This window comes from Salvelinus fontinalis, chromosome 18 (genome assembly GCF_029448725.1).
Source record: "Salvelinus fontinalis isolate EN_2023a chromosome 18, ASM2944872v1, whole genome shotgun sequence".
NCBI lineage: Eukaryota > Metazoa > Chordata > Actinopteri > Salmoniformes > Salmonidae > Salvelinus > Salvelinus fontinalis.
The window spans coordinates 39,541,571-39,562,787 of NC_074682.1; the positions used below are offsets into that span (position 1 = coordinate 39,541,571).

The 21,217-nt window shown below is 44.8% G+C and overlaps 1 protein-coding gene across 1 annotated transcript in view; it reads left to right on the forward strand.

Annotated features, from left to right (window-relative positions):
• Positions 1-21,217, forward strand: part of LOC129815482 (collagen alpha-1(VII) chain-like) — a 130,137-nt gene that overhangs the window by 64,028 nt on the left and 44,892 nt on the right. The window contains 31 exon segments of the mRNA XM_055869355.1: positions 147-278; positions 552-698; positions 886-1,005; positions 1,157-1,306; positions 1,463-1,599; positions 1,764-1,890; positions 5,826-5,969; positions 6,165-6,340; positions 6,499-6,537; positions 6,679-6,705; positions 6,813-6,857; positions 6,955-7,068; positions 7,150-7,221; positions 11,355-11,390; positions 11,501-11,554; positions 12,104-12,178; positions 12,333-12,446; positions 14,339-14,365; positions 14,501-14,554; positions 18,939-19,010; positions 19,087-19,146; positions 19,230-19,265; positions 19,371-19,415; positions 19,507-19,542; positions 19,820-19,864; positions 20,085-20,120; positions 20,274-20,309; positions 20,425-20,457; positions 20,578-20,649; positions 20,844-20,903; positions 21,111-21,146. Of these exon segments, the coding sequence (XP_055725330.1) occupies positions 147-278; positions 552-698; positions 886-1,005; positions 1,157-1,306; positions 1,463-1,599; positions 1,764-1,890; positions 5,826-5,969; positions 6,165-6,340; positions 6,499-6,537; positions 6,679-6,705; positions 6,813-6,857; positions 6,955-7,068; positions 7,150-7,221; positions 11,355-11,390; positions 11,501-11,554; positions 12,104-12,178; positions 12,333-12,446; positions 14,339-14,365; positions 14,501-14,554; positions 18,939-19,010; positions 19,087-19,146; positions 19,230-19,265; positions 19,371-19,415; positions 19,507-19,542; positions 19,820-19,864; positions 20,085-20,120; positions 20,274-20,309; positions 20,425-20,457; positions 20,578-20,649; positions 20,844-20,903; positions 21,111-21,146 (2,357 nt within the window).

The window sequence follows — 21,217 nt, forward strand, 5'->3', positions numbered from 1 at the left end:
GGATTTGAACCCAACCCTGCTATCTAGCATTATGTCCCATAGTACTGTAACTTTCCTGTAGTATTATACTGTATGTGGTGTTTTGATGGGTACTGCTTTGTACTCTATATCCTCTTCCAGTAGTCTCATTGTGTGTGTGTGTGTAGCAGGGGAACCTGCTGCTGTAGACCGGGTGGAAGGGGTCAGGGTGCTGGAGGCTACCCCAGGGGTGCTGCGTCTGGTCTGGAGAGGGATGGCCGGGGTTACAGGGTACCGCATCTACTGGAGATCAGCCCTGGGTAAACACACAGATAAACACACAGATACACACACAGATAACACACAGATAAACACAGATACACACAAAGAAACATACACAGATACACATACACAGATGCACACAAAGAAACATATACAGGTACACACAGATAAATACACAGATATGTACATAAACACACACAGATATATATGCATACATAAAATGCGCATCCAAATGTATTTTTGTGAATTTTTTGTTGTAGCATGTAATATTGTTTTACTGTTTCATTATATTCTCTATTGGTTCCACGTAGGTGAGGCTGAATCGAGCCGTCTGATAGGTAGAGATGCAACCTCGTTTGACTTGGATGGTCTGCGGACTGGGGTGAGCTACACTGTCAGGCTAGCTGCCGTCTTCAGGGACAGAGAGAGTCAACCTGTCTCTATCACTGCCTCCACAGGTACACTTCTCTGTCAACACCATCTCCTCTCCTTTCATTCACTATAGTTAGGGACAGGAGTTTCCTGACCATGTGACCTGACCAAGAAAAAGTTATGGCCACAGTAATAGGCTATAACTAGTCACTCACTGTAGTCACAGTATCTCCCTCCATTACTGATCCCTTGCTTCTCTCCTCCTCCCCTCAGCTCCCTTACAGCCTATAAGGGGTCTGCGTGCTATGGAGGTTACCCAGAATTCTGTGTTGTTGGACTGGGTTCCATTGACTGGTGCCACAGGATATGTCCTGCGCTGGAGAGAGGAGAGGGGTGAGACAGACTGGATAATGTGGTTCAATTTAGTATTTTATTGACTATGTTACACATTGAAAGGTTGATCTCTAATCTTTGTCTGTGTGTGTGCGTGCGGGTTTGTGTGTGTGTGCTTGCTTGCATCCGTGTGTGTGTGTTCTCTAAACAGACACTGGTCCGGGTCAGTCCATCCCTCTGCCTGGGACATCCAGCTCCTACAGGGTGACAGGGCTGCGTCTGGGCCTGAGGTACCGCTTCACCCTGCAGCCTAGCTTTCAGAGGGAGGTTGGCCCTGAGACCTCACTGGATGAACGTACTGGTAAGACTGACAATTCTCATACCGGCCCCTGAATCCCTGAAACTACTAGTTTCTAAAAATGTCTGCACTGTGACATTTCTTCCCCAAATGTTTCTTTGCCAGTCTAAGAGGAACCAGCCCAACTCAATATTCCTCTCTCTCTCTCTCTGTCCTCAGTGTGTGTAGGTGGTCGTCTGGACGTGGTGTTCCTGGTTCCAGCTTCCAGGGATCGGACCAGCATGGTTGAGCCCCTACTCTCTCTCTTGACCAGCGCTGCCGGCTCCCTCACCACCATCGGAGCCCGGGACTCACAGGTACTGGAGTGGTCTAGGATCAGTTTTGCCTTTTAGATCATAATGAATAAGACGGTTAAGGACCTGATCCTAGATGATCCTGAGACGCTTTGTATATTGGCTGCTGGTGTACTTTTGTGATTCTGTGGTATGGTGTTATATTCTGTGGTTCCTGCACCCTCCAGATGGGGATTGTAGTGTACAGCGCCCGGCCCAAGGTCTGGTTCCTGCTCAGTCGCCATAGCAACAGTGAGACGCTGCTTCAAGAGATCCTGTCCACGCCTTTTGAAGACGGCCCAGGAAATGCTATAGGTGTGTCTGTGTGTGTTTTTTATACGTACCTGTGTGTGTGTGTGTGTGTGTCAGTTACGCATTAGGAAAGATTTAAATTTATCGGACATTTGATACATTTACCGGTCACCATATGCATTGGGTGCATAACCCATTAGGCCGTCCACCCATATTGGCTAAATGAGCAACATTTATGTGTCCTTAAAAACAACCTATAGGCCTTCCTAATTACAAAACACTATTCCCTGTGTTCTAATGTGTAGCGTATACACAACTTTATATCCTATTGTTTTATAGTTTGTCTTTTCTAAAACAATAAATCAAATAAAATGTAATTGGTCGCACACACATATTTAGTGAAATGCTTGTAAAGAATAACTGTTCACCTCAAAGTTCAGCTGTCCCATATTTGAGCACTAAATGCAGCAGGGAATTCAATGCATAGGCCTAGGTATCCACTGCATTATACTAATATTAAAAATATATATATTGAGGAGAAGCCTAGGCAGAGCCCCACATATATGTCGGCGGCATGCGATACCGACATTAATTTCTTTATACTTGTCAGATAGCCTTCTGTACACCTACAGTATAGCCTAATTCGTTATTTTTCGATTAGAATATTGTTTTATAAAGATAAGAGTTATAGTAGTAACTCTGGTATGCTAAAATGTTCTTCTTAACTGTCGGAGTCAGTTGGAGCAGCAGTGCGCTTCATATCATAGACCTGCAGTATAATAGGCTAATAGCCACACCACAGCAAACCTTCACAAAAATGTATAAACTTTAAGGTAATATCAAAAGCCATAAGTCAAGCCATTGTTTATAGGGAAAATACGAGTAGGATATTATATTGCCGCAAACACAACATTACAGTTGCAACTTCATTCGGCAAAAGAAAATGGCTCAACAGAATCAAGCAAAACACTTGCAAACTGGTTTTAACATTCAAAAGTTTACAACAGGCTATATTGCAACAGTTACCCAACAAATGACCGCAATAGGCTGATGATATTTATTTTACAACAAGATTACTTACACTGCTCAAAAATAAAGGGAACACTTAAACAACAATGTAACTCCAAGTCAATCACACTTTTGTGAAATCAAACTGTCCACTTAGGAAGCAACACTGATTGACAATAAATTTCACATGCTGTTGTGCAAATGGAATAGACAAAAGGTGGAAATTATAGGCAATTAGCAAGACACCCCCAAAAAAGGAGTGATTCTGCAGGTGGTGACCACAGACCACTTCTCAGTTCCTATGCTTCCTGGCTGATGTTTTGGTCACTTTTGAATGCTGGCGGTGCGCTCACTCTAGTGGTAGCATGAGACGGAGTCTACAACCCACACAAGTGGCTCAGGTAGTGCAGTTCATCCAGGATGGCACATCAATGCGAGCTGTGGCAAAAAGGTTTGCTGTGTCTGTCAGCGTAGTGTCCAGAGCATGGAGGCACTACCAGGAGACAGGCCAGTACATCAGGAGACGTGGAGGAGGCCGTAGGAGGTCAACAACCCAGCAGCAGGACCGCTACCTCCGCCTTTGTGCAAGGAGGTGCACTGCCAGCGCCCTGCAAAATGACCTCCAGCAGGCCACAAATGTGCAAATGTGCTTTCTCAAACGAAAAGAATGTCTCAGGGTCCTTTTCATTAAACTGAGGCAATAACCGTAAGTTCCCAACAATATCAACTGTGTCCGGGGCACGACCAAAAGAGGAACGACCCCTAGGTAAATCTGGGTCACCTTCCCAGAACAAACTCTCCCCTGAAATCTTTCCTTCCCTAACCAACTCTATCCGTTCTTGTTGCAACTTGATTTTAGCATGCTCCATATCTAATTCCTTTTCATACTTTACACGATCATACTCTAGCTTCTCACGATCACGCTGCCGATCATACTCTAGCTTCTCACGAGCATGCTGCCGATCATACTCTAGCTTCTCACGAGCATGCTGCTGCTGTAACAGAAGCAGTTCTTTCTGCTGTTCAAAAAGAAGACTACTAGGACTAACCGATGAAATGGCCATTGTAACATTACGGGGAGATGACTCCTCAGCAGAGGCTGGCCCAGTAGTAACTTCAAGAATACCACTCCATCAGATTGGCCTTCAATATCAACCTAATAGAATTCTTTAGACGTTCATCACTAATTTCAACCTTGTAGTGTTCAGCGATTTTCAACAGCTGTTCTTTAGTGCTTAATTCTAACAATTCCTCTGATGGAAAGCGAATGAACTCATCTACATAAGCCGTCACAAAAAAACAAAACAAAATCTCACTCTTCCCCTCTGCTGAGCACACCAGACCACAACCCAAGAAATGACAATCACCCTGAGTACCACAGAAGAGAGATGAGATACGGAGCTTCCCCAACACCTACATTAACTCAACCCTAGTCTTCGTGCAGATTTGCGGTGGGTATTTACGCACTGTAGCCCGCTGGCAAGGAAATAAACCCCCCAGCACGCTGGCAGATTCCACCAAGCCACAGATGTGGCCCCGAGACAACTGCTCAGTCCAGACACCACACAAAAATTAACCATGCCCAACATATTCCAAAAAGGAAACACGTCGCTAAGCCTATCAGGGGTAAAAGGCTATAGCTCCAGGTAGCAAGTTCCACTACCCTACCCTCCCACTGAGGTACACAGCCGATTACTCACCTCAGACCGACGTCCCAACAGAAAGTAGAACAAGAGTTTCCAGGCTGGGCAGTGCCCTGGAAACTAACCAATGTACTCTCCAAAGCAGCACCCAAACAACAAAGGCAACCAATACTGGGCCTATCAAACTCAAACAAAATATGCAAACCAAACACGTACCTCCACATTCTCCAAAACCAATACGTTCAATTATCCCGGACGAGCCCCCACTTGTCACGAACCGGCTCAAAGCCCGTAACAAAAGGGAGACAACGTGGAGAAAAGGAGTAACAAAATATATATTTATTAACTAAAGTAACTAAGTATAATATACAATGGTGTGTGTAATCAGTAATCAGTAGTGTAAGTGAGTGTTTTGCATGCATGAATGTGATAATGCAAGGTGTTGAAAGATGCTCAACCAACCAACCAACCAACCAACCAACCAACCAAAAAACACAAAAAGTTGCAGTTGTAGCATACCGCTGAATGAGGCCTATGCACTAGCAATGGTCAATGTGCATGTCACGCTTTGTATCTCAAAGCCATATCAAATATCTTATTTGTAAAATAGTTGCTATATAGCTCAAAATGGGGGTTGAACAATAAAATGTATGCCACAGGAGGAACGTGGCACCTTAATTGGGGAGGACAGGCTCGTGGTAATGGCTGGATCGGAATCAGTGGAATGGTATCAAATACATGGTTTCCATGTGTTTGATGCCATTCCATTTATTCCGTTCCAGACATTATTATGAGTCGTCCTCCCCTCAGTAGCCTCCACTGAAGTATACCTACAGAAAGCTGAGAACATCCTCTCTCCGTCTGTGACAACAGGATAGCTGTGTTTTCCCAGCAATTGGATTTTAAAATGTTATGCAATCACAACACTTTTCGTTCTCCTGTAGCATTTTTTCCCCCGGGAAAGAAGAGAGAGTGGCTTGCTCGACACAACAGCAGGCCCCAAGGAAACGGGTACAGGGGCATGCAGGAGGTGAATGAATGTGCAGCCCGCACCGATACGGCCAATACGTTTTTTTACTCGTACGGCCAAATCAACGGGTCGCAAAATGCAACTAAATGGAGCACTGCCTTGTAGGCTTTTCACTATAGGCATACAGTCTAACTTCGTTCCATCTTCGCAATCAACAGTAGCCTTTGCCAAGGCTCCTCTGTCACTATAATTTTATTTATTGGCTTTTCATTTACTTTATCGTCCAAAATCTGCCAATTACCGGCTAATGGATAACCTGGTGTGCGTGTGTGCATGCGTGTGTGCAATAATATGTAACTGTGTGTCTTTCCCTGCAGGCCAGGCGGTGACGTTCACTAGACAGTTCCTTCTCAGCCCGACAGCTGGTCGTAGACCAAGAGTTCCTGGCGTATTGGTGATCATTGCAGACAAAAAATCATCCGACAACATCACTGTCCCAGCCAGTGCTGTCAAAGCCTCAGGTAGCCTCACACAGACTGTATAGAAAGCACTAACACACAAGCAGATATACAGCAGCTGCACATCTCTACTAATAGAATGTGCTACAATAATTGTTATCCCCACAGTCCCTTGTCACTGACTGTTTAAAAACAAAAATGTTGTACAGTAAATAAATACAATTCCAATATTTACATGACCGTGTGTGTGTCTATCAGGTGTCACAGTGCTGGCGGTGGGTATAGGTCGGGCGGACTCTGAAGAACTGCGCCAGGCGGTGACAGATGGCAGCACCCAGAACCTCCTATATGCTCGTGATGCCACCCAGCTTGGCACCCTGCACGCCGACCTGGCTGACCTGCTGTGTGGCGTCGCCAGGATACCAGAGGGAGGGGTGAGTTAAGAGGGGAAAAGGTGTTGGGGAGGTGAGAGAGAGATCCTGTAGATCCCATGATATTGCTGTCAATGTATGCTCTCCCAGTTAGTCAGTGAATCATTGCCAGGGACTCAGTGACAACAATATGGTGGAGTGCGTATGTTGTTTCCTATTAGGGCCCAGTGGCAGAGCCGTGTACCATACAGTGTCCTCGGGTGAGTTACTGTACTGTCCCTCATCCATCCACATACAGTAGCCATCATTACACTATCACCATACCTTTCAATTTGTGTGTGCTCTCTTTTTCATCCCTCTTTGCCCTGCTCTCGCTCTTATCTGTTCATTTTACTCTCTAGGGTGATCGAGGGGAGCGAGGAGAAAAGGTAACAATTGAATTGTTTTAATACCATGCTCTGTAATGTTGTCTTGGAAGCTCTATGGTCAGTAATTGTATCAGTTGTCCTGAAAAGTTACTGACCCTCTGTTACAGGGAGAGATAGGACGAGACGGTACTGACGGACGCAAAGGAGAGCCTGTGAGTCATTCACCACTGAATATTGATCTGTTGCTGGTAGCTCAAACATTAGCGTCTACTTATCATTCACTGAGATATTAAATTGTGTGTGTTCCAGGGTCGTGATGGTTTGCCTGGCAGGGACGGCCCCAGGGGCCCTGAGGGGCGACAGGGTCTGCCTGGCGGGAGTGAGGCCCCCTCAGTTGGTGTCAGAGGGGAGAAGGGGGAGAGGGTAAGTACATACACAAACACTTATACTCAACACTAGTACTGTTGTAGTGTTCTGCTGTATTTACTGTTGTTCCCTCTTCAGGGTTTTCCTGGTCTGGATGGGGGTCCAGGATTGCCAGGGCGACCAGGGACCCCGGGCCCTGGAGGAGTACCGGTGAGTAGTCAGGGACCGCAATCACAGTCAGGGCCAGTCCCAGTGTGTTAATCTAAAACCCAATAACACATGTTGTTATCCTGATGTTCTTATAAGTAGTAAATGGCCAACGGTTCATAGGAGCAGATCTCCTGTTTCTGTAGAGTGAGGCTGCTTGATGTACATCCCCTGGACAGGACACTAGTCTATCGCAGGGCCTAGGCCCCAATCCATCTCTTTAATGCTGAGCAGTGGCGATTCTAGCATGTAAATCTTGGTGGGGAAAACATTTTATAAAAGTGGGATGCATGCCAACAAAGCCACTACACAACACAACACTAAACAATACATGAATTGCACTATAACGGTGACAAACGGTGCCTATCACCTGTTAGGGCCTACATAAAGCTGTCCCAACAGCAGAGTCCCAACAGCATTCCCAACACCTTACCACTGCTACACCTGGCTATCAGCGGAGCCTATCTGGCAGTGAAACAGTTCATTCAGCCTCATTTACTGCCTTTTAAAAAAACATAGCTGATATGGCTGACTTGTTTAAACAAATGTGGTTTCTACTGACAATTGAGATGTACAAACTATGGCACAAGGGGACGACAAGCAGATAAGAGGCAATCCATAATTTTGATTAAGACATTAATGAGTGAGCTAGGACGGACGTAGTCAATATAACTATTCAAATCAAATTTAAATCAAATCAAACACATACACATGGTTAGCAGATGTTAATGCGAGTGTAGCAAAATGCTTGTGCTTCTTGTTCCAACAGTGCAGTAATATCTAACAAATAATCTAACAATTCCCCAACAATTACCTAATACACACAAATCTAAAGGGGTGAATGAGAATATGTACATATAAATATATGAATGAGCGATGGTCGAGCGGCATAAGCAAGGTGCAGTAGATGGTATAAAATACAGTATATGCATGTGATATGAGTAATGTAAGGTATGTAAACATTATTAAAATGGCATTATTTAAAGTGGCATTGTTTAAAGTGACGAGTGATCCATTTATTAAAGTGTCCAGTGATTGGGTCTCAATGTGGGCAGCAGCCTCTGAGTTAGTGATTGCTGTTTAGTAGTCTGATGGCCTTAGATAGATAGAAGCTGTTTTTCAGTCTCTCGGTACCAGCTTTGATGCACCTGTACTGACCATGCCTTCTGGATGATAGCGGTGTTAGGCAGTGGCTCGGTTGTTGTCCTTGATGATCTTTTTGGCCTTCCTGTGACATCGGGTGCTGTAGGTGTCATGGAGGGCAGGTAGTTTGTCCCCGGTGATGCGTTGTGCAGACCGCACCACCCTCTGGAGAGCCTTGCGGTTGAGGGCGGTGCAGTTGCCATACCAGGCTGTAATACACCCTGACAGGATGCTCTCGATTGTGCATCTGTAAAAGTTTATCAGGGTTTGTGTGACAAGCCAAATTTCTTCAGCCTCCTGAGGTTGAAGAGGCGCTGTTGCACCTTCTTCACCACACTGTCTGTGTGGGTGGACCATTTCACCACTGCTTCTCCACATTTGGAGACCTTCTCCACTGCTGACCTGTCGATGGGGGGGGTGCTCCCTCTGCTGTTTCCTGAAGTCCACAATCGTCTACTTTGTTTTGTTGCCGTGGAGTGAGAGGTTGTTTTCCGGACACCATACTCCGAGGGCCCTCACCTCCTCCCTGTAGGCTGTCTTGTCGTTGTTGGTGATCAAGCCCACTACTGTTGTGTTGTCTGCAAACTTGATGATTAAGTTGGAGGCGTACATGGCCATGCAGTCGTGGGTGAACAGGCAGTACAGGAGAGGACTGAGCACACACCCTGTGGGGCCCCAGTGTTGAGGGTCAGTGAGGTGGAGATGTTCTTTCCTACATTCACCACCTGGGGACGGCCCATCAGAAAGTCCAGGACCCAGTTGCACAGGGAGGGGTTGGTACCCAGGGCCTCCAGCTTGATGATGAGCTTGGAGGGTACTATGGTGTTGAATGCTGAGCTGTAGTCAATGAACAGCATTCTTACATAGGTATTATTTTTGTCCAGATGGGATAGGGCAGCACTTGTTCAGCACTTTTGAAATGTACTGCGACAGAATTCATAACATGGGCCGTTCTTGCAGTGTTTTCACTGTACCCCGAGTCAGAACCGTAGGATAAATAAAGGGTCATATAAGCAGACAATGAAAGCTCTTACAATATTCGATGATTACATTTCTCAAAAACAGGTTAAAGGCTACATGTGCACCACCAAGTCAGAACAGTAGGCAAAATTAACCTCTACGGTATCGGTGTCGCCCCCGCGGGACAGTTGAGCTAACATGCGCTAATGTGATTAGTGTTACGTTGTACGGAAGAAGAACATTTCCTAGGACATAGACATGGGCAGAAAGCTTACATTCTTGTTAATATAACTGTACTGTCCAATTTACAGTAGCTATTAAAGTGAAAAAATACCATGCTATTGTTTGAGGAGAGTGCACAACAAAACTTTTAGCACGGAAACTGGTTTGATACATTCACCTCTGAAGGTAAATAAGGTACTTTCAGTAATCTTGCTCTGATTTGTCATCCTAAGGGTCCCAGAGATAAAATGTAGCATCGTTTTGTTTGTTAAAATCCATTTTTATATTCAAAGGTAGGAACTGGGTTCTACAGTTTGAACCCCTGCTGTTCCACAAACCTCAAAGTTTTTCCTTTCAAATGGTATCAAGAATATGCATATCCTTGCTTCAGGTCCTGAGCTACAGGTAGATTTAGGCAAAAATGGAAAAAAATGACCAAATTGTTAGGGTGAGGCACATGGGTTACTAACAGCTTACTACTCAACATACACTTAGTATTACTTTGTTAGCTTCAGTATACATATCTCCCTGGCATATTACATAATTTATGAAGCAGCATACAAGACATTTTTGTACTCACCTTGTGCTGTGTCATCAAACGTTGTCATCAAAGTCTGGGGGGGGGGGGGGGGGTTGAATCATAATGACGTCAGTGATCTTCAGTTCGTAGCTCTAGAAAGAGGCCTGTGTTCCGAATGTACAATTCCGAGTTGGATGAAAGTTCAAAACATATTTTCTCAGTCATAGCTCGTTTTTCCAGAGTTCCCAGTTTTTTTGAACTCACTAAATTCAGATTTTGCAGTTCCGAGTTAACAGTTGTTTTGAGCGTGGCACAAGTCATGCTTCATTGACAGCATGGCCAATGTTGAATGTTTATAATTTTAAACTAGGTAAAGAGACCCTTAATCTTAGACCACACAGCCACTCCACTGAATAACAGGCTAATGATTGCTTTGCAATGCTTGCAGTTAGCCACTGATTCCTTCCAAACCACTCATTGTTGAATTAGCATTTTCCAACTTGTTGTGTAATGTTTATGGCCAACGAGCACCAATACGTTTTATCTATAATTTCTCTTCATTATATATCTTCATATGACAAGGATTTGCCAGTAGATTGTCGACTTGATTCATGATGACTGCTAGCTAAGATTTTGAAAGTATCAGTCCAGTCAAAGCTACTGTAGATATGTGATTTCAGATCATTTTATCTGTTGCCAATGACCTTGAGCCTTCTTGGGTGGGCACTTCTAATGTAACTCTATGGCAGCACCCAAGGGGCTTGAATGTTTTAGCTCTTCCCTTAGACTTAACTGTGACGTAGTGTCCCCATGAGTGACAGAACACTGAGCCAATCACCGCGCAACGCTCCGTATTTTCTGCTGGCTTGCCCCACCACCACAGAAAGCACTTAGCTAGGCTGAATCACCTGCATTTTGGAGCTGCCTTACTCAACAAAAAAGAGACCATGTTTGTATGCAGATTTATTATCTCAATGATATATATATTTTTTTACATTGTTTGAAAACTTATATTTGACACGTGTTAATGCCAAAATAACATGCAAAACAGGAAAGGCCAAATAATGTGGCGCTCAAAACAGGCTCTGCCCCACCTGCTCTGAATGATGGTTCACCACTGATGCTGAGTGCCAAGCAGAGAGAGCAGCTGGTTCCATTTTTTGGTATGACTCGACCAGGGATCAAACCCTCAACCTTTCAATCTCAGGGCGGACACTCTAACCACTGACGCTGAGTTGTTCCAACCTGCTTTAGACGTTGTTTAACTATTTTGCTATTTTGTCTTTTTCAGGGTTCACAGGGGCTACCAGGTATCAGAGGAGATCCTGTGAGTATCCCCCAGCAATACCTATGTGATCTGTTTATACTGTATCTAGCACTTATGTTTGTGTGTTGTTGTATTGTGAAGTCAGATTTTTGATGTTTTCTCTGTGGCAGGGTGATCCTGGGGTTAAAGGAACATCAGGGACAAAGGGTGACAGGGGCGACAGTGTGAGTACAGCACACCTCTTTTTCCTCAGAAAACTATATGTTGTAAATGATTGGAGACAGGTGCAGGAATTCATAATAGGGTGGATTTAATACTTCACCCAAAATATACAACATGCCATGAAAAGGCACGGGGACGAAGCCCAAAACAAACACGTATACAAAGACACAGGGATGTAACCCAAACAAAAGAGCAAGGTTAAACCTCTAATAAATACACAAGGCTAGACCTGCAATAACAAGTGCACAATACACGCAGCACGAAAGCCGAAATAAAAAAGAACAGGTACTCACAGACCAATGGACATGGGAACAATAACTGACAAGACAATGGTGAACAGAGGGCACATATATACAATTACTAATCAGGGGAATTGGAATCAGGTGTGCGTAATGAGACAGTTCAGTGACGCCTAGAGTCCGGTGACGTAGACCTCCAGAACTGGTGCACAGTATTAGCAGCAGGACTGGGGGAATCTGTGACAGTATGTCATCCCATCTGCTGTTTGTGTGTTCGATGTTCACTAAGCTGGTTCTCTACTGGTGTTTCAGGGTGAGCCAGGGTCGGCTGTTTCAGGAGGAGGTCTGCCTGGCAGGAAAGGAGAACCAGGGGTCCCAGGATTACCAGTGAGACCGACACACACACACACACACACACACACACACACACACACACACACACACACAGTCAGATACACACATGCACGTGTGATTGTAGGTCAAATTCTCTTCAGTTGAATGAAATCTTTGTGATGATGAATGATATTTCTCTGTTACCTAGGGTACCACAGGGCGTCCAGGAACTGACGGGGCCAAGGGCTTTGTGGGACCTGCAGGGATCCCAGGACAGGACGGTCGCCCCGGGATACCAGGTGCCCTTGGCCTCTCCATCAAGGTCAGTTACCCTGGTCTGGTCCTTGACACACTAACTAGTGAACAGACCACATGGGAAGAAAGACACTAATTCAAGTAGCATGTAACCTGTATGTATACTGTGAATATCACGAGTGGCCACACGGGGGAGAAAGACACTAATTCAAGTAGCCTGTAACCTGTAAGTGTAAGGACCGACGCCAGACAGGAGAAGCAGGTACAGGGAGTCAAACATTTAATAGGGAACGGACATTGAACACGACAGAAACGGCGTCAGCACACGGGTAAACAAGGACATATGACAAACATCAATCCCGAAGCAGGGAACAGAGCTAGGGGACAGACAGATATAGGGAAGGCAATAACACAAGTAATAGAATTTGGCTGAGTCCAATGAGCGCAGATGCGCGTGATGGGGAAAGGCAGGTGTGCGTATTGATGGTGGCTTGATTGCGTAATCCTGGGGAGTCTGGCGCTCGGAAGAGTGGGAACAGGCGTGACAATATGTCAAATCAAATGTATTTATATAGCCCTTCTTACATCAGCTGATATCTCCAAGTGCTGTACAGAAACCCAGCCTAAAACCCCAAACAGCAAGCAATGCAGGTGTAGAAGCACGGGGGCTAGAAAAAACTCCCTAGAAAGGCCAAAACCTAGAGAGGAACCAGGCTATGAGGGGTGGCCAGTCCTCTTCTGGCTGTGCCGGGTGGAGATTATAACAGAACATGGCCAAGATATTCAAATGTTCATAAATGACCAGCATGGTCAAATAATAATAATCACAGTAGTTATCGAGGGTGCAGCAAGTCAGCACCTCAGGAGTAAATGTCAGTTGGCTTTTCATAGCTGATCATTAAGAGTATCTCTACCGCTCCTGCGGTCTCTAGAGTTGAAAACAGCAGGTCTGGGACAGGTAGCACGTCCGGTGAACAGGTCAGGGTTCCATAGCCGCAGGCAGAACAGTTGAAACTGGAGCAGCAGCACGGCCAGGTGGACTGGGGACAGCAAGGAGTCATCATGCCAGGTAGTCCTGAGGCATGGTCCTAGGGTTCAGGTCCTCCGAGAGAGAAAGAGAGAATTAGAGAGAGCATACTTAAATTCACACAGGACACCGGATAAGACAGGTGAAGTACTCCAGATATAACAAACTGACCCGAGCCCCCCGACACAAACTACTGCAGCATAAATACTGGAGGCTGAGACAGTAGGGGTCAGGAGACTGTGGCCCCATCCGATGATACCCCCGGACAGGGCCAAACAGGAAGGATACTGTGTACTGTGAATGTATACTGTGAATGTCACGAGTGGACACACAGGGTTGGAAGAGAGTTGCTACTCATTTCGCAGGCACCTCATCAGTTCAGGTTCAATTGAAGTTACTCCCAAAAACATGCCCCTTTTCAAAAGTGCTTAGATGGTTCAAACTTCGGGTGATGGAAGTGCTGTGAGGGATGTTCATACATATTTTACTTCTTCATGTAAAATGTATCCTAACCTTGAGAATAACCCCCAACAGTCTGTCTGTGATATGATAACGTTGAAAACGAATACATGATTAGATTTCTAGGTTCTTTTCATGTGTCATTTAAAAATGATTGGTTCTGTTGAGATGTATAAGAGTGACCTTAGGAACCTTTCTCTCTCTTTTAATATCTCTGTCATCCTCCTCTGTATCTTGTAATTTTCCACCTGATCGTACCCTTCCATCGGTTTCCTTGACAACAAGATACTCTTCAGACTTAGAGGCCTTGATATTTCGTCATAGTGCAGTAGACGGGCAGTGTGATTGTGTGCATGTCTGGGAGTCTAATGTATTCCTATACTGGGATGTATGATATAGCGTCTGCGGAACAACAAAGCTCAATCACTAATCATTTCATTCTTTCTCTCTCCTCTCTCTTTCCACCCTTTTAGGGGGATAAGGGCAGCACAGGAGAGAGGGTGAGTCATCCAGTGCTGTTCCCAGCTTGTCTTGTAGATTCATTGCAGATATCTCTGTAGGAATGACAAGAGGATAATGATTGTCACATCTATTTTATTTCTGTCTGTCTGTGTGTTTGTCTGTCTTGCTTACAGGGACCTCCAGGAGTGGGCAGTGGCTCGGCTGTAAAGGGGGAGAAGGGATCACCGGTAAGATTCGTCAATCACTGGACATGTGTCATTTGTGTATCTTTGTGTATGTGTGTCTGCATTTGCATCGTGCTGATCTCTGGGGTGATAATTATACTGTCTAGGGCTGCTACGGTGACCGTATTACCGCAACACCGGCAGTCACGAGACATGATCGTAGTCAAATTCCATGTGACATGACAGTTGTCATAGTAACTAGGCTTCTCCAAAACTGTGCTCTGATGCCGCTGATGGTCGTTAGAAGCCTACCAAACTTGCTAACGGCCAGTTGCTAATGGCCTGGAACTCAGCGCTCTTTTGTCCCTCTAGTCTAACCACTCTGACATCAATGCAAATGCAATTGAAAAATCACATCGAACACTTCACCTGTTGCACAGCGAGAGCCAGCTCCTCATAGCTGGTTGATGCATGGAATTTAAATAATTGTTCCTAGAAGCCCATGTTGCGCAAAATTTCTATAGACAATGCAATTGCAAGAGAAAATTGTTTTTCTTTTAAAAAGGAGGATCTCATCAGCTTTCTATAGGCTAGGCCTACTATATTTATTCTTCAACTTTTCTAATATTAAGCACATTGCTTCCCTTTACAACCGTAGTAGCCTACCTGGCTGGCAGGAAAATGAACTGTGGGAAAAGCGTCCTCCATTTGCTGTGCATGATAATGGCCCACTCAAAGTTAAAACTAATTTCACACATACAGTACCAGTCAAAAGTTTGGACACACCTACTCATTCCAGGATTTTTCTTTATTTGTACTATTTTCTACATTGTAGAATAATAGTGAAGACATCAAATCTATGAAGTAACACATGGAATGTGTTAAACAAGTCAAAATATATTTTATATTTCAGATTCTTCAAAGTAGCCACCCTTTGCCTTGATGACAGCTTTTGCAAATTTGACCTGCAGGCTGCCAGTTGGGGAACCCTGCTATAGGCCTAGGACCCCTGGAACCAGGTTGGAGAGCCCATAGCCTACAGAGCCTAGTGAAACGTGTTCTTGTAAGCCCAGTCATCACGTGTGAAAACAGTTTTGACTGGCCACTATTTCAGAGGATCCCAGCTTTTTTGTGCTGCTATATTTATTGCTTAAATTTAAGCACATTAATCCACTTTACCATCGGTGTAGCCCACCTGGCATATTGAAATGTGCTGGCAGCACTTCCTCCATTCGCTATTCGAGTGCAGGCTACAGATGACATGTTTTATTTTGTTGGTGGGCTATTCTAAATAAAAAATAATTCCACACATACACTGAGTGTACCAAACATTAAGAACACCTGCTCTTTCCATGAGATAGACTGACCAGGTGAATCCAGGTGACGGCTATGATCCCTTATTGATGTCACCTGTTAAATCTACTTCAATCTGTGTAGATGAAGGGGTGGAGACCAGTTAAAGAAGGATTTTAAGCCTTGAGACAATTGAGACATGGATTGTGTATGTGTGCCATTTATAGGGTGAATGGGCAAGACAAAATATTTTGGTGCCTTTGAGCGGGGTATGGTAGTAGGTGCCAGGCACTCCGGTTTGTGTCAAGAACTGCAATGCAGCTGGGTTTTTCACATTCAACAGTTTCCTGTGTGTATCAAGAATGGTCCACCACCCAAACGACATCCAACCAACTTGACACAACTAAACATTGTTGTCAACATGGGCCAGCATCCCTGTGGAATGCTTTTGACACCTTGTACAGTCCATGCCCCGACAAATTGAGGCATTTCTATTTTCTTCAGCTATGTTCAATTGTCTTCCTCTTACTATAAAATAATATAAAATAATGCTACTGGACTTATAAGCAAATCATGTCCGGCTAAATTAACTAGTGTAGCTCACAGCCAAATGGCATAGCCAGATCAGGGCCTAACATAAGGACAACTCATACTAATCTGTTCTTCTGAAATAGGCTGCATGTTTCTTAAGACTTGCCTAAACTAAATAATCTATTATTGTGATGGTGTAGGCTATATTACATCGATGTATTAGACTTTTTTAAATTCCAAAGGTCCGCATCAGCAGCTTGTAGTCTATGCATGGAGGCCCGGAGATGCTAAACACGTTGATGTTAATTAACGGTCTATTACTGTGAGAACGGCAGTTATTTGCATTACCCGATGACATTTCATGACCGCCACAGCCCTATTCGTGTCTCAAATCAAATCAAATTTTATTTGTCACATACACATGATTAGCAGATGTTAATGCGAGTGTAGCGAAATGCTTGTGCTTCTAGTTCCGACAATGCAGTAATAACCAACGAGTAATCTAACCTAACAATTCCACAACTACTACCGTATACACACAAGTGTAAAGGGATAAAGAATATGTACATAAAGATATATGAATGAGTGATGGTACAGAACGGCATAGGCAAGATGCAGTAGATTGTATAGAGTACAGTATATACATATGAGATGAGTAATGTAGGGTATATAAACATTAAGTGGTATAGTTTAAAGTGGCTAGTGATACATGTATTACATAAAGATGGCAAGATGCAGTAGATGATATAGAGTACAGTATATACATATGAGATGAGTAATGTAGGGTATGTAAACATTATATTAAGTGGCATTGTTTAAAGTGGCTAGTGATACATTTTTACATACATTTCCATCAATTCCCATTATTAAAGTGGCTGGAGTTGAGTCAGTATGTTGGCAGCGGCCACTAAATGTTAGTGGTGGCTGTTTAATGGCCTTGAGATAGAAGCTGTTTTTCAGTCTCTCGGTCCCTGCTTTGATGCACCTGTACTGACCTCGCCTTCTGGATGATAGCGGGGTGAACAGGCAGTGGCTCGGGTGGTTGTTGTCCTTGATGATCTTTATGGCCTTCCTGTGACATCAGATGGTGTAGGTGTCCTGGAGGGCAGGTAGTTTGCCCCCAGTGATGCGTTGTGCAGACCTCACTACCCTCTGGAGAGCCTTACGGTTGTGGGCGGAGCAGTTGCCGTACCAGGCGGTGATACAGCCCGACAGGATGCTCTCGATTGTGCATCTGTAGAAGTTTGTGAGTGAATTTCTTCAGCCTCCTGAGGTTGAAGAGGCGCTGCTGCGCCTTCTTCACAACGCTGTCTGTGTGGGTGGACCAATTCAGTTTGTCCGTGATATGTACACCGAGGAACTTAAAACTTACTACCCTCTCCACTACTGTCCCGTCGATGTGGATAGGGGGGTGCTCCCTCTGCTGTTTCCTGAAGTCCACAATCATCTCCTTTGTTTTGTTGACGTTGAGTGTGATCGAAGCAGTCTTGAAGCGTGGAATCAGATTGGTCGGACCAGCGTTGAACAGACCTGAGCGCTGGAGCTTCTTGTTTTAGTTTCTGTTTGTAGGCTGGAAGCAACAAAATGGAGTCGTGGTCAGCTTTTCCGAAAGGAGGGCGGGGGAGGGCCTTATATGCGTCGCGGAAGTTAGAATAACAATGATCCAGGGTTTTACCAGCCCTGGTAGCATAATCGATATGCTGATAGAATTTAGGGAGTTTTGTTTTCAGATTAGCCTTGTTAAAATCCCCAGCTACGATGAATGCAGCCTCAGGGTGTGTGGTTTCCAGTTTACATAGAGTCAGATAAAGTTCGTTCAGGGCCATCGATGTGTCTGCTTGGGGGGGAATATATACGGCTGTGATTATAATCGAAGAGAATTCCCTTGGTAGATAATGTGGTCAACATTTGATTGTGAGGAATTCTAAGTCAGGTGAACAGAATGACTTGAGTTCCTGTATGTTGTTATGATCACACCACGTCTCATTAATCATAAGGCATACCCCCCCGCCCCTCTTCTTACCAGAAAGATGTTTGTTTCTGTCGGCTCGATGCGTGAAGAAACCAGCTGGCTGCACCGACTCCGTTAGCGTCTCTCGAGTGAGCCATGTTTCCGTGAAGCAAAGCACGTTACAGTCTCTGATGTCTCTCTGAAATGCTACCCTTGCTCGGATTTCATCAAACTTGTTGTCAAGAGACTGGACATTGGCGAGTAGTATGCTAGGGAGTGGAGCACGATGTGCCCGTCTCCGAAGCCTGACCAGAAGACTGCTTCGTTTGCCTCTTTTAAGGCGTCGTTGTTTATGGTCGCCGGCTGGGATCAGATCCATTGTACTGGGTGGAAGGCAAAACACAGGATCCGCTTCGGGAGAGTCATATTCCTGGTCGTAATGATAGTGAGTTGACGTTGCTCTTATATTCAGTAGTTCCTCCCGACTGTATGTAATGAAACCTAAGATTACCTGGGGTACCAATGTAAGAAATAACACGTAAAAAAACAAAATACTACATAGTTTCCTAGGAACGCGAAGCGAGGCGGTCATCTCTGTCGGCGCCGGAAGTAGCTGTGTCTATGGTTTGATGTGTGTGTGTTACCATCATTTATGTATTTTGTTGGTTTCAGGGTTCTGATGGAAACCCAGGAGCTCAAGGTCCCAGAGGACTTACAGGACAACAGGGAGCCAAAGGAGACAAGGTTGGTTGGTTGTGTTGTGTGGTCTGTGTGTGTGTGTGAAAGAGAAAGTGTGTACTGAGTGTTTTTGATGTTTCAGGGAGCGAGTGCAGAGGGGTTGCCAGGACCGTCTGGGAAGGCAGGAGAGCCTGGTGACCGGGTAAGACACACATTCACATGCATACATATCTGTTACATATCATGTGCAGTATATTCCAACAGTGTAGCATTTGTGTGATTTAGGGTCCCCGTGGTTCTGCTGGAGGCCTTGGAGTCAAGGTAAGACAATACAAAACATTAGATACAATCTCCATATTTGGGTCTAGAATTGATGAAACAATTGATATTTGGGTGGATGGATGACCCTGCTCTCTGTCTTCTCAGGGGGACCGTGGCCAGCCAGGTGAGCCTGGATCACAAGGTGACAGGGTGAGTAAGGATAGAGACCCTTTAACCCATTTTGACTCCTGCTGTTAAACTGGTGTGTCTGCTGTGGGTTGTAACTGACTTGTCTTTCCAGGGGGAGAGAGGACTTGCTGGCTTGCTAGGGGAGAGGGTGAGTACAGTACCATGCATTTGGTTATGCTTTTTTTCACTGTGACCTTGTTCATGACTATTAAGCTAGATATTGTACAGTTACATTGTAGGAATATCACACGTGTTTTACATGTTCATGTTTTCACTAGTATTCATCCTCACTCACTCACTTCTACTCCTACACTGAACCGAATCCATTAATATTAGCATGAAGGTCACAGGTATTCGAAAAGCCTGCTGAGAGCCGTGCCATGCAGTGTGTTGTCCTGACCACACTGTGGCGCTGTGTGTTTCAGGGGGAGAGTGGACAGCCAGGCTCTACAGGGGCTCCAGGCCTGAGGGTGAGTAACTATATCTTACTGTACCTCTATTGGTCTCTCTCTTCATGGGATATTTGGGTCATCTTCACACCATGACCCACCACTATTGATTACTGTCATTTAGTTATAGGATTTGATTATACAAGCTACAGCTTTAGAGAATTGTGATATTTTATCAGCATTTGTGAGTGTGTGAGTCATGTGTGTACGTGTGAGTTAGTCTGTGTTGATTTGCTTGCAGGGTTTGCCTGGCACCAGTGGACTACCAGGGGAGAAGGTGAGACTAACGCAGTCTGACTGACTCTTTGATCAATCGAAGTGAATCTCCACAAAATAAACATGACTGAACAATGTAATGTAATCACAACAACAACATCAACTAAACATAGATGAACATTAGATAAAAACATCCTAACTTCTCTGTCTCCAGGGCAGCGAGGGCGCTAAGGGAGAACCTGGCCGGAGTGTGAGTCACCTCATAGCTACATGATTTATTTTGATGCCTCATGGTTAGATAGACCGATATGATTAATATTACATGGATATGATATCTCATCCTCTGTATCATTCTACACATCAAGGGGCCAGGCTTAGGTGGGAAGAAAGGTGAACAGGCAAGTTGCCCACTTTGACTTCCTCATACTGCAATGGTTGATATGTTGATGTACTGTACACAGTAACAATGCTTTCTCCATAGACTCATTCTCTCGTCCCCCTCTCCTCTCCTCCCTCAGGGTGAGCCGGGTCTGCCAGGTCTGGAGGGGCCCAGGGGCCAGAAAGGCGAGCCAGCCCAGAAAGGTGAAAAAGTGAGTTGGTACCCACAGGGTGCATGATAGCGCGCTGCATGAAACTGGCACTGCTTGCCCTTGGGTGGTGTGTGTACAGGTGATTTAACGATGCTCTCTATGCAAGTGGGTATAAATGTTTCCTGCTGTTCATCTCTCTTTATGCTCCTCACTGTTTCTCAGCTCTAATTTCTCTCTCTCTTGCATTCTTCCAGGGTCCCCCAGGTGCTGGCACTCCTGGCCAGGCTGGACCTAAAGGAGAGCAGGGGGATCGGGTGAGTTCAGATGAAGCTGTGATCATGTATCAATCTTTATCTAAGCTACAAACCAAATCGCTTTGATAGATGTGCAGAAAGCCTCAGAGGTACAGTATATATTGTAAAGTATATATGTTTTATTCAATGAGCTTCTCTGTGTAGCTGATTACAGATGCTCAGCATGTAGGCCATGTCCTACACACTGACATGTCCTTTTCCCTCTAGGGAGTCCCTGGCTTAGCTGGAAGACTGGGGACCAAGGTGAGACACGTGCCTTGATTGGCTTTTGCCCTTTTATTTTAACTTCTATTTAGTGTTTATGTTGCAACAGT